We start from the raw sequence: 12,598 nt of genomic DNA on the forward strand, positions 1-12,598 counted from the left end.
CGCTCTGGGTTGTTTGCATTTCTTTAAACGGGCACTATGCTATGGACGCAGCGACAATGGCTCTGCAAAAAAAGTTTCAGGAAGGAACTTGTTTTGGTGGAACATTTGCAACCCGCAAAAGAAAACGCCACATACAATATTAAATGAAGTTAACTGTTCACACAATACAGTAACATGAGCTTTTTGAATGGGCTGGATACATGATTAAACACAATTTGTTCTTACCAGTGTATCGCCATGTGTACTTTGTCCGTAGCAATCCCCACCAATCGGTCCCAAAACGTCCCAGTTAGATAGTAAATGCCGTAAACATATTTCTTGTAAATCAAACTAAGCATGCCTGCTTTGTTGCACAATCCACATTTTCTTCAAAACTTGCCATTTTCAGCATGTAGTTTGCTAGCTCCAAGTTTGCTGTTGTTTCCTGAAGCGAACAGAGTTGAACAACGGCAACACGCAGAGAGAGGGGAAGGCGAGGGACATCCGGCACTCAGACAATTATCCTGGAAATGTCCTTCTGTGGATCCAGACTAGGGCCTCACAGACTCCATTGCTGTATGTGTGAAAATAACAACAACTGCAAAATTAACCATTTATCCTCTTTTAAATTATATTTTCTTTTTTCTTTCCTCCTGACCTTTTAAAACCCAAAATGTAGAAAACAATCAAAGTGATTACTCTTCCAACAGGACTTGCACATTTGATGTAGGTGACAAAATACAGAAATTACCATTTTATGCCAAACAAAGAAATATTAGATGCTTTTTTTTTTTTTTATGGGTTTGCCAAAGAGTCCTTCACAGACTAATAAATGTGACATTTTGCTTTTTTTATTTATTTTTTTTAGGTCAATTAGACCCCAGAGAGGTTTAACATGTGATTTTCTATCATGAGAATCTGAAACATGTCAGTTCAAAATAATGTTTATTAGTAGTTCTCATACAAACAGGGAAAGTCATGAATTATTAAACTGATGAAACAATCTTAAGTATGTTTTTGAGATGTTAAAGGATTTCCAGGATCCAAAAATGAACGTTCGGATTAAGAAAAGTTCTTGTTATTACAGTTTTTCTCAATCGCATTGGCACAATTATCGAATGACTATTAAACTTTGTCAAACTATACGACTATTTATATGAACATTAGGTCAGTTGTTCACATGACTATAGTCATTTATCATTGCTTTGGCACAAAATGCATTGAGTAAGCCTTGCAGATCAAAATAGTTTGCATTAATTTGCTATTGAATCATATTACTCTCAAATGCATGTATACACATGTTCATTGTGTAAATCCCTACATGCAAAATACAGCAACCAAGAATCACAACAACCCGCCACATACTGTTTATATTAGATACATAATAGGTATGTGATTTTGTTGTAAACATTTTCAGATGAATAGACTCAGGCTAGATGGGGAACAATACAATGTCCTCACCATTTGGAGCAACTGAACGCAAACTGGTGACAGGTGAGGATATCACAGCAGATGTTGTAGGGGGTGGCTGCGTCATGCCAAAAGTTTTTTTTCCCTTGTTGCATTGCGGAGGAGGATATCAGGTGTGATGTCGATAAAATCTTGTGGCCAGACAGAGAAGAGATTTAATGACCCTTGAGGTTGATACATTTACCGCATATATTCTTTTTTCTTGCACATCTTGTACAACAGTTCCTGATCATTTTGCTGTTGTATATCTTTTTTTCTGTGTATTTGTATTTCCTTTGTGTATTTGTGGTTGGCTGGTGTGTAATACATTGAGAAAGTATAGTGTGTGCCATGGCTGTCATCAATACTATTCAGCCGCCTAATTATACGATGTTAGCAACTGGACGATATTACAGAGTGGGTAACTATTGCCCTTTTACAGTACACTGTCATTTGACATGATGTCTTTGCATTTTGACTGTCTTGGTCTAAGCAATCATAAAGGAACCTTTTGTTTTGATGGCAATGATTTATTTACTGATGGATTTATTTACATTTGAAACAGGAGTTGGTTATTTTTGATTGAGTGATCACCTTTTGCAATTCACATAGAGTGATGTGCTGAATGTACCATGTGGTGTGAGGATTGTACTTTGAGTTTTGACAATTGAAAGTTTGTTTCAGTAAATGTGCCAAAGCGATTGAGAAAAATTGTAACATATCCTTCCTATATGCACTTTCTCTTTAGGAAGACTTCATATAATGGAAAAATACTAACAACATTCACTGCTGAAGCACCTTTTATTAAATGTAACACTGTAAGTTCTTAGATTGCATAATTCTCTGAAGCTGTGTCTGCATATTCTAACCTTCTTGCATACCATCATAATCACTGACCTACTTCCTACCTCTCATACCTATTGATGGAGCATTGATAGATCACACTGTATGCAGCAGCCTCACACACAGCCAGACGTAAAGCAGCAGAGCAGTAGACAACGTTTGTTGACAGATAAGACATTGTTTTTGTCTGGTCCACATCACGCAAAACATTTAGGAAATGAGCCATGCAATGTAGAAAATGAAAACATGCAACTGGTGTTACACACTAGGATGTACATCTTTCCCAACAGCTGTGGTCATATCAGGTATTCTACAGATGGTGCGTTGGAGTGATAAAGACTTTCATGTCTGAGAAAGGATTAGTCTTTTCATGATTAAATGCTCTTCAGGTAGGTATTATTTCTTTTGATATTATACTCCACAGTAACACTGTCTTGCTGGCATTACGTCTCTCCTCTCACCTTTAACCTCTCCATCTGAATTCGTCACAGGGGCCAAAAGAAAGCAGTTTACTTCCCGGACTTTTGTGTTCTTGTGAGCTCTGCAGCAATACAAGGATTGAGTGAAGAGTGGTTGTCTCACAGGCTGCTTCAGTGAACTGTCTGCTCTGCAATGTTTGAGATCTGTTATCTGATAATGAGCATTCATCTCCACCAGGTGGAACAGGACACATCTCGATGGAGGCACGCTAACTCCTTTATACCTCTGCGATGGTGCGATACGGACGCAGACTCATGCCGGTGCAGGTCGGACTGTTATCCCATCAGAAGACGGCCTTTTCCTTTATGTGTGTGTGTGTGTGTGTGGTTGGGATGGAAGGGCGTGTGTGTGTGGAGTGATGATGGGTGGGATCGCGTGAGCGACTGGGTTCAATGAGTAAGTGAAAAAAGATTTCAAAAAGTAAGCAACTGTGTGTTTTCTTTCTAGTAACCCTAAGAGTTTGTTTATGAGACTCCTGCCACTCCCCCTGTCATCCTAATCCTTGTAAAGTTTCTGTATTACCATCAAAAGAACATATAGTGTCCCCTGGCTGCCATGGCTTGGATGTAGATTAACACGAATTGCATACAGATTTAAAGCAGGTGGGCGGCCATTTTTTATTTATTTTGAAAAGATGCAAAATCACTTAGAGGGCCAAAGAGCAGTGTATATATACTCAAGTACACTTAACCCTTGTATTTAGTTGACTTTGGCTTTACTTCCTCCTTGTTTGGGTTTCCACAGACCACACTGCTGCATGTCTAAAATGATAATAATTGCAAAATCAGCCAATATTTTCTTCCCCTTTTCTTCAGACCTTAAAACCCAATATGTAAAAAAAAAAAAAAAAGTACTGAAGGGTAACGCTTCCCTTTGCCACAAGCTAGGCTTGGACATTTGATAGGAAAGCAGAAATAAAACATATTTCTGCAACATCAAATTATGTTGATTTTTTTCCCCGATTTTACTATATTTGTTTTTTTTCTCTTCAGGATTATGGAATATTTTTTTCTTCTATTCGGGCCTCTTTAACTTATTCATATTAAACAAGGGTAAAAGATGAGGGTCTGCAAGTAGACATTGCTTCGTTTAAAGGGCTCACTGCCCTAACAGGTTAACCTGGCCATGGCCTCAAACTGTAAATTAAATATATACAGTTTTAGTAGCCTCGAGGTCAGGTACTTTCAGTTCAACTGAGTGAAGTCAGGGACACTCTGTGAGAGTTGTGTTGACAGCCTTCAATAAACAGATACATTATGGATTATAATGTTCAAGGGATAATTACCCGGGCTGGAAGACGTATTTTGATATATACTTAATTACAAGTAAAAGTCCTGCATTCAAGGTTAACTTAAGTAAAAGTACAGAAGAATTACCAGAATCAGAATTGATCCCCTCAGGGAAATTATCAAAATGCAGCAAAAATGCATTCAAAAGTAAAAGTACTTGTTACGCAGAACGGCCCCTTTCAGAGTTTTATATTATTATCTAACCTATTTTATATTACTGGATCATCATGGCCAGGTTGTGGTGGAGCTAGTTTGAAGTATTTATACTGATGTGTGTAGTTTAATTGATTAAAAAGGCATCATCTTTTATTAGAATTACGTTTTGAATGTAGCCTGATATGAAAAGTAACCAGTGACTAAAGCGGTCAGATAAATACTGCAGTGAAAAGTACAACTTTGCCCTCGGAGATGTAGTAGAGTAGAGATATAAAGTATACCCTGGCAGTAGCTCAGTCAGTAGGGAGTTGGGTTGGGAACCAGAGGGTCAGTGGTTCAAGTCCCCATACAGACCAAAGTATGGTGGGGGACTGGTAATTAGAGAGGTGCCAGTTCACCTCCTGGGCACTGCCAAGGTGCTCTTGAGCAAGACACCAAACCCCCCAACAACTCAGGGTTCTTTTCCATGGGCAGCTCTCTGACATCTAAATAATTTCTTTTGTAATTTCCTCTTGCAGGATTAATAAAGTATACTTTATTATTATTATTATTATTAATAAAATACTCAAGTAAAGTAGAAGATGTAGCCTACTTTCACCTGTTATTACCATTACAATTCATTATGTTGCCAGCGTGTTAGGCTATTTCAGGAGTTCGCCTACTTGGCATATTGAAATTTCAATCAAAAATAGATCTGAAAATATCTACTAGAATATAACTTTGACAGACTTTGTACACCCCCCACCCCCCTCCCCAAAAAAAAAAAAAAAAAACTCCCATGAAACCACACAGTAAGTGTATTTCCAAAGGGAGGCGCGGCCACAGAGGACAGGAAAATATGAATTATGATCCGCCCTCTGGAAACAGCTGAGGGCAGAGCGACAGCCACACAGGAATCCTGGAGGAGAAAGAAAGAATAACAGCACTTTTACTTTGAAAGTGGGAAGCTTCACACTCCTGGACAGACATGCGCTGGAAAAGTGAAGTAACAGTAGAGTGTTGCGTTGTTAACGAGACTGAAAACGGATCTCTGTTGTCCAACGATGAGGTGAGTAACAGACGTAGGCTATATAGCCTATATTTGTTATCAGCAGGTTGAGGTGTGACTCAGTGTATATAGACCGTGTCGGAAATTAAATATTAGACGAAATTGCTTTGCCAATTAAATCAAAGTGGGCTTCCGTCCGTCATTAAAGCCGGCCTTCCACACGCTGACAGCACAGTATTTTCACAAGTTGAAGAAATGTCGATGCAAATTACACCTCCCTGAATTCTGCAATTAAAAACTCAAGTAGTTAATGAGACCTCTTCACCTTTTGGTTGGCCCCGGGTAGACGTTTGTGGCGAACTTAGCCTTTTAATTGCTGTTATTAAAAAAATCAATCCTCTTTTCCCCCCCGAGACCTCGCGCTGTTTTTTTTTTTTCTTGTTTTGTGTTTTGATTGACACGTGAAATTGGTGTGTTTGGGGTGTCACGCGCGCATGCAAGCGAGCAGTTGCTGAATCACAAATGCAGATCTCAAGAACATAATGCACATAGGATAAGTATTAGCTCAAGTGTTGTCTGTTTACGTACGTAATGTCTATCCCTCTCTTTTAAATGTCATTTTGGTAATCGCCGGCGTTGTCATGGTGAAAAGTGAAAGGCATGATATTTATGGGAAGGAGCAGGGGGCATTTAAGGCAGCTGCGACAGTCTGACAGACCTGCATCCTCTTCCCGCCGTAGCTTCTCGTCATGTGTGAAGATTGCAAAGGAGACGGAGAGCTGCTAGGCACATGCACTGAGGACAGGAGAGACATTATGGTAGGAATGAATTGTTGTAGCTAAAACTTTTTTATTTTATTCTCCAAAACATATTGAGAATGAACGAGGGGCCATTTTTTTCACCCCGACGTGTAGAGTTTTTAATATTCGTGACTGTGGACATCAGAAGGAGAACAGTAATATAACAAGGCTATGTCTGCTCCATATATGGCCTATACTTCAAATGAGCATACAAGATTATATTCTCTTAGCTAATTAGGTAGGCTAATAAGTGAAAACACAGATTGTTTTTTTTTTTTTTTTTTAAATTAGCATTCTGTTTGTGATAATGGCTTCATATCTTATTCTGTAAACCGAGCTTGTTCTGACATGTTTTGAGATAAATTATTGTCACTAATCGTTACGCTAATGAAGCTGAGCCAGAAAAACTGAGAATCTGAGAACAGCATTTTTCATTTGAAATTTGACAGTTTTATTACGAGTTTGGGGACAGTGAACATGAGCTGAGTTCAAACATGATATGTAGCCCATGCTGTGCTGTACAGGGTTGCTCCTGTGAGTCATTTTCTAACCGCAGGTCTGATCCCTTCAGGGCGCGTCGGTGGAAGTTTTGGATGAAGACGCGTCGTCGCTGCGGGCGATGGCATCTGCGCCTCTGTTAGGCAGAGCTGTGTGTGCGAGCTGCAACGAGGAAATTGTGGATAAATATTTATTAAAGGTAAACACTTTTTTTTGTGTGTGCAAGATTTGTTTTTTGTTTTTCTTCCGAGGACTCTGTTATTCATTTATCTTTGGATTATGGCTAATTTTCCTCGTTTGCGTTTGGATTGCTGTGGTTTTTAAGGCTCACGCTGGCATTCGTGCGTGTATATGGGGCCTGATTGACTTCTGCTAATTCATCCCATCTCTGCTTTAGGTTAACGACTTGTGCTGGCATGTGCGTTGTCTCTCCTGCAGCGTGTGCCAGACCTCACTTGGCAGCCACACGAGCTGTTACATCAAAGAAAAAGAAGTGTTCTGTAAACTGGATTACTTTAGGTATGTGCCTCGGTTTCTATTAGTGCAGCTCAAATGACATTCGAAGCTACCGAAACGAAATTATTGAATGGACCTCTTAATAATTAGGCCACATATTCCCTATTGCAAATCGAGAAATATAGACACAATAATAATAATAATAATAATAGTCGCAGGACTTGACATGTCACCTTGCTTTGGCAGGATATTTATTTAACTTAAATTGTAATTATTTTGCCTATACGTCCAGTTAATAATTCCAAACTAAAACTTAAACTTTTTAATCATCGCATATAAAAGATAGAAAAATATAGATGAAGATTTTTAGTATTATTATCATTGGGTAAAATATTGTGTGACTATAATAGGAGGAGGAGGCTAAATTCTAACGCTGAGAGTCACTTTAATTAGGCTATAATATGATTTATCATAAATAAATATGATCCATTTAATTTCATTTACCAGGGCCGACTTTATCTCTGTGTAGCTGTAGCCTATATGTCAGAGTTTTCCTGCAGTGGTCCAGGCTAGGCTACATTCTAGGCTCATTCTGCGGGGTAACACTATACATTATTTCATTCTTGGCCTAAAGAAAATTGGCATCAGTCAGTAAAAGGCCGAAAAGCAACAAGTCTTCGGCGCTGAAGCTTATTAATAATGCCCTCGGGCAGCTCCTGCATGTGGGGGTCTAATTCGCTCACCATGACGTTCACCTGCAGAAGATACGGCACCTGGTGCGCGTGCTGCGGCCGGAACATCCACTCCACAGACTGGGTCCGCCGGGCCAAGGGCAACGTCTATCACCTGGCCTGCTTCGCCTGCTTCTCCTGCAAGAGACAGCTGTCCACCGGGGAGGAGTTCGCTCTGGTGGAGGAGAAGGTGCTCTGCAGGGTCCACTACGACTGCATGCTGGACAACCTCAAGCGGGCCGCGGAGAAAGGTGAGAAAGACTCGGTCCATAGCCTACTCTCGTTTTAATTTATTTTTACTTTTAGCCTATATAGTACTTTATAGAGGCCGGAGCAGTTACTTAACCCTCATGTTGTCCTCGGGTCAAATTTGACCCATTTTCAAAAAGTTTCTATATCAGAAATTTTGGGTTTCTTTCAACCAAATTGTCAAAAAAAAATAAAATAAAAATAAAATAACGTGGATGGTTTTATACAACGCTCTTCACAAGTAAAATAAATGATCAGTTCACTACTTTCATTGAATTTGGGTGTTTTATTCAATTTGATAGCATTTGAAAATAAATTCATAAAACACTGTTGAAAAAAAATCGACACAAACATCAGGAAAAAGTGACAAAAGTGTCGAAAAGTCGACCAAAACGTTAAAAATAATTTTGAATTTTAAATTTTGACCCAGAAAAACAAAAAGTTGCATGGTCAACAGGAAGACAACACAAGGGTTAAAGTACTTCCAAGACTTTCTACGGATTTGTTACATTTTGACATAAAAAAACACAATTTCCTTTACTGCCAATAATAATAATAATAATACTAATAATAATACTACTAATAATAATAATAGGCTACAAATAATCAAAATCAGTCATTCCTTTCACTTCAAGCTACTGATATTCAGTTTTAATGATATGAAATCATGAGGTCTATATAGAAATTACTAAAAGGCCTAAAATCAACTTACAAACACATTTATAGGCTATCATGTCCCGAGAATAGTTATCTATTTTAAATCAAAGTTAACTTGTCCCCATTTTTTAATGCCTTGGTTTAAATATGAAAAAAAATGTAAAAATGAAAAAATTGTAATGTCTGCAACACCGCTTTAAACTCCCATATTTAATATAAATGCAACGTTGCATTTATATTAAATATGGGAGTTTAAAGCGGTGTTGCAGACATTATATTTTTTTCGTTTTAAGTACTTTCATTTGTCCTGCACCTGCCAGAAGGTGGGATGTGCACACAATTACTTTTATAAAATTTGGTTTAAATATGGTCATTGCGTGTTGCTCTTTTGGTTTTAAAATGCTGCATTTCAAAGTAATATAGACTTTATATTCTGTGATATAAGTATTTCAAGATCTTTTAATATGAGAATCTTCTTTGCAGGAAACAGTGTTAACGTGGACGGGGCCGTGCCCACTGAACAGGAGATTAACCAGCCCAAACCCTCCAAGAGAGCACGGACCAGCTTCACTGCCGACCAGCTGCAGGTTAACCTCCATCCTCATATAACAGACGGCAGATAGATAAATACACACGTATGCGTAACACAATTCTGCTGGGAAAACATCTGAATTCTTACATTTATGACCTAAAATAACTGAGCCAAAAACATTGGCCTCACCCTTTAAAATGTTATTAGAATTATAAATGTGTGTAATAAAAGGTTTAGCATACAAGGTCAAAGTAAAATCAGGTGTCCATTTGAATAAACTCAAATGTAGTAAAGCATTAATTTAAAAAAACAAATGGGATGCAGGTACAATGCCACAAACAAGGATGCTTGTTTTAAATAGACTTTGCACAGTTTTTCCTCACTTAATAATAATAGTAATAAGTATGTCCATTGTTTAGGGTCCTATAATTGAGTGTCCAAAATTACCCAAAATGTTTGGATGTTCTGTTTCGTAAAGTATGTTTTTATTGACCTTTATCTGTATAAATGTATTCCTATTTGACTATGTCCACAAACATGTTAACAGCAGTATAAAGTAACAAAAGATTTGCCAGTGCAACACAGATGTCTTCTTACTTAATAGTTTTATTTCTTAAGGTGCATAATAGTGACTAACGTTTCGATGTAGGGTTACATACCCTCACTGTCACTGTTGTGCACCTTAAGAAATACAACTATTAAGTAAGAAGACATCTGTGTTGCACCGGCAATTTTTTGTTACTTTATACTGTTTTGTCCTGCCTTGGTTGCACTGGATTGTTGTGGTCTGCAGAAGTGCAGAGAACTCTCTTTTTTACATGTTAACAACAGTGTTTTACAAAACCAAATGCTGGTCAAATCTCCACCCAGCAGTTGAACGTGCATTTCCTCACGTGACGACAAAGTAAGCCTGTGTATTGTTTAACTGATTGTCTTTCACCTCTGAACGTGCAGGTGATGCAGGCCCAGTTTGCTCAGGACAACAATCCAGACGCCCAAACGCTGCAGAGACTGGCGGAGCAGACGGGCCTCAGTCGAAGAGTCATACAGGTCGGTGAAGGGCCAGTGCATGAAGGGAATATGGATGGTGGAATATACACAACGATCCTACTACTTAGAGAGAAGCAAACGTCAAAACTTAACTAGCTGCTGATAAACCACGTACAAAACCAAAAAGAAAAACATCAATTTGACCGTTAAATGAGCTTTTATCTGTTTCGAATAGTACCAGTTTGTGTCAAATGATACTGAATAGCAGAATCAAGAAAAGACACGCAAATAGTCAACTTATTTTTTGCACATCATATATTATTGGTTTATGATTATTGTGCAGTTTAATGGTGTAGCTGGTTGAGGTCAAGCTAGTTTTAAATACCTTATATTCTGCTTTACAGTTAAATCCAAAGCTGTATTTCACAAGATATGTTTTTAAATGTATGCAAAATATGGATCGCCAAAGTATCCAGTAACTGTAGTTGACAAGTGAGTACAAAGTACTACGTTTTCATCTGGAATGTAGTAGAGTAGAAGTGCAATGCAGCATAAAATAAAAATACTCAAGTAAAGTAAAAACACCTCAGATGTATACTTATGTATACAGTAATTGAGCAATTGTACCCAGTTACTTTCCAGCACTGGTAAAAGCTGTATAACCAGTGGCAGGGTTGGCCCGATGGGTGGAGCAGGCGCACATATACTGAGAGGTTTATGCCTCGACGCAGAGGTGCAGGGTTCGAATCCGACCTGTGACGATTTCCTGCATGTCTTCCCCCTTTCTCACCTAGCTGTCCTGTCAAATTAAAGGTGGAAAAGCCCCAAAAATTATCTTAAAAAAAAAAATAGAAGCTGTATAACCATGTGAAAACCAGAACACATACAGTATTTTGTCTTCTTCTATTCTATAGGATAGAATTAGCTGTGTTTCCAGTCACACACAGCTTTAAATTACTGGTTGAGACTTCAACCAGTTTTCACTGCTAACAATGTTTTGATAGTGACACTGGTTTTACTCATCAGGGGCAAAAGTGACTCCTTGACGGTCACTCCATGAGATTTCTTGGCAGAGAGATAAAGGCTTGTACAGTTTAAAAGCTAACATAATTACCCAACGTATTCATCTTTGTGTTTTGGGCTCCTTCTTTTATGGCTTGTTACCATCAGATGCATCCCTACAAAAAAGGTGTTTGTCCTGTTAATCAACAGGTCTGGTTCCAGAACTGCAGAGCGCGCCACAAGAAGCACGTGAGCCCCAACCACACGTCCAGCACCTCCCTGACCTCCCTGCAGTCCAACCGCCTCTCGCAGCCCACCCCGACCCCCGAGGAGCTGCAGTACACAGCTTACGGAGGCCCGGAGGGATCAATGCTCTCTGCACTACACTCCTTCATAGACAGTGAGCACCAGCCTTTTCATGGTGATACGGTTTACTGTGGTTCACTGCTTGCTATAAAACGTGTCAAATTCCTATTTTAACATTTGAAATATTATAATTGTTCTGGTTTATTTAAATGGAACTTTACCTTGAGTATTTTGACTAACAAGAGGCACTAAGAAAGGTTGCCCCCCCCAACATAATACTATTTTATATCTATGGTTGTTGCCCTATTATCTCCTTCTTTATTAGCGTTAGTGATTGAACATTTGGCTCTGAACATGACACAGAAAGAAGAAGTGAGTGACAGAAATGAAGCCAAAGAAAAAGATGATATGCTAATGATTTGCAGTTACATTTAAGTAATGTTAAAAATCTCTTCCAAAAGGTAAAGGAGAGCATCTATGATTTTTCAAAAATATCAGGTTATAAGATGAACATCGAAATGGATTTTAAGAGTTTTCAAAAAGGTAAAAAAGATGAGATTTTTGAGGTTGCTATATAAAGTTCAGAATATAATGTATACAAAGATACCTTTTTCTATCTGATTAATTAACCTAAACTTAACTGGAATCATACATATTTAACCCTTGTGTTGTCTTCCTGTCAACCTTGAAAAAACAGTTTGTTTTTGCTTTTTCCAACGTTTTAAATTTTTCTTCCACACATTTTCAGCGCTTATTTCTACGTCCCATATTTTCTGATATAAAACAAAAATTTAAAACAGGTCAATGTGACCTGAAGTCAACACAAGTGTTAAAATGATATGGTTATCCACAAACTATGCTCATGAAATGTACCCTGTAACTGTAATGACTCAAGTGCTCTCTCTTTGTGTGCCCGCAGTACACTCCCCTCCATCCATGTTTCAACCGCTGCTGCCAGCTCACGCCATGACCTCCCTGCCTGTGTCTCACGCCTGAGCCGCACATGCCCCCCCCCCCCCCACACACACACACACAGTCGTCATTAGCAGCAGCAGTATTCAGATCGCCACATTTCCTTTACTTCAACTGTCAGTAATTCATTAAATGTTGACATTCTTTGAAAACACTAAATTCGCGTTAGAGCATGTAACGGATGACTATAATTTGTACTGTATAATGTGGAATTGGAAAGG

At 38.5% G+C, this 12,598-nt stretch overlaps 1 protein-coding gene across 8 annotated transcripts in view; it reads left to right on the plus strand.

The window, feature by feature from the left end:
• The first annotated feature begins 5,041 nt into the window (after nt 1–5,041).
• The window catches only part of LOC116063323 (LIM/homeobox protein Lhx8), an 8,106-nt gene continuing 549 nt past the window's right edge, over nt 5,042–12,598 (plus strand). Inside the window, exons 1-9 of one of the 8 annotated variants that reach the window (XM_031318256.2) lie at nt 5,043–5,244; nt 5,925–6,002; nt 6,556–6,681; nt 6,880–7,001; nt 7,652–7,920; nt 9,059–9,162; nt 10,062–10,157; nt 11,310–11,520; nt 12,325–12,598. The exon at nt 12,325–12,598 is cut by the window's right edge and continues 549 nt beyond it. In XM_031318256.2, the coding sequence (XP_031174116.1) occupies nt 5,164–5,244; nt 5,925–6,002; nt 6,556–6,681; nt 6,880–7,001; nt 7,652–7,920; nt 9,059–9,162; nt 10,062–10,157; nt 11,310–11,520; nt 12,325–12,401 (1,164 nt within the window). In that variant the 5' untranslated portion in view covers nt 5,043–5,163 and the 3' untranslated portion in view covers nt 12,402–12,598. Of the gene's footprint in view, nt 5,245–5,924; nt 6,003–6,555; nt 6,682–6,879; nt 7,002–7,651; nt 7,921–9,058; nt 9,163–10,061; nt 10,158–11,309; nt 11,521–12,324 lie in introns of all 8 variants that reach the window. The other 7 variants (XM_031318259.2, XM_031318258.2, XM_031318257.2 and 4 more) reach the window with 7 other exon arrangements.

Source organism: Sander lucioperca, chromosome 2, assembly GCF_008315115.2.
Source record: "Sander lucioperca isolate FBNREF2018 chromosome 2, SLUC_FBN_1.2, whole genome shotgun sequence".
NCBI classification, from domain to species: Eukaryota; Metazoa; Chordata; class Actinopteri; order Perciformes; family Percidae; genus Sander; species Sander lucioperca.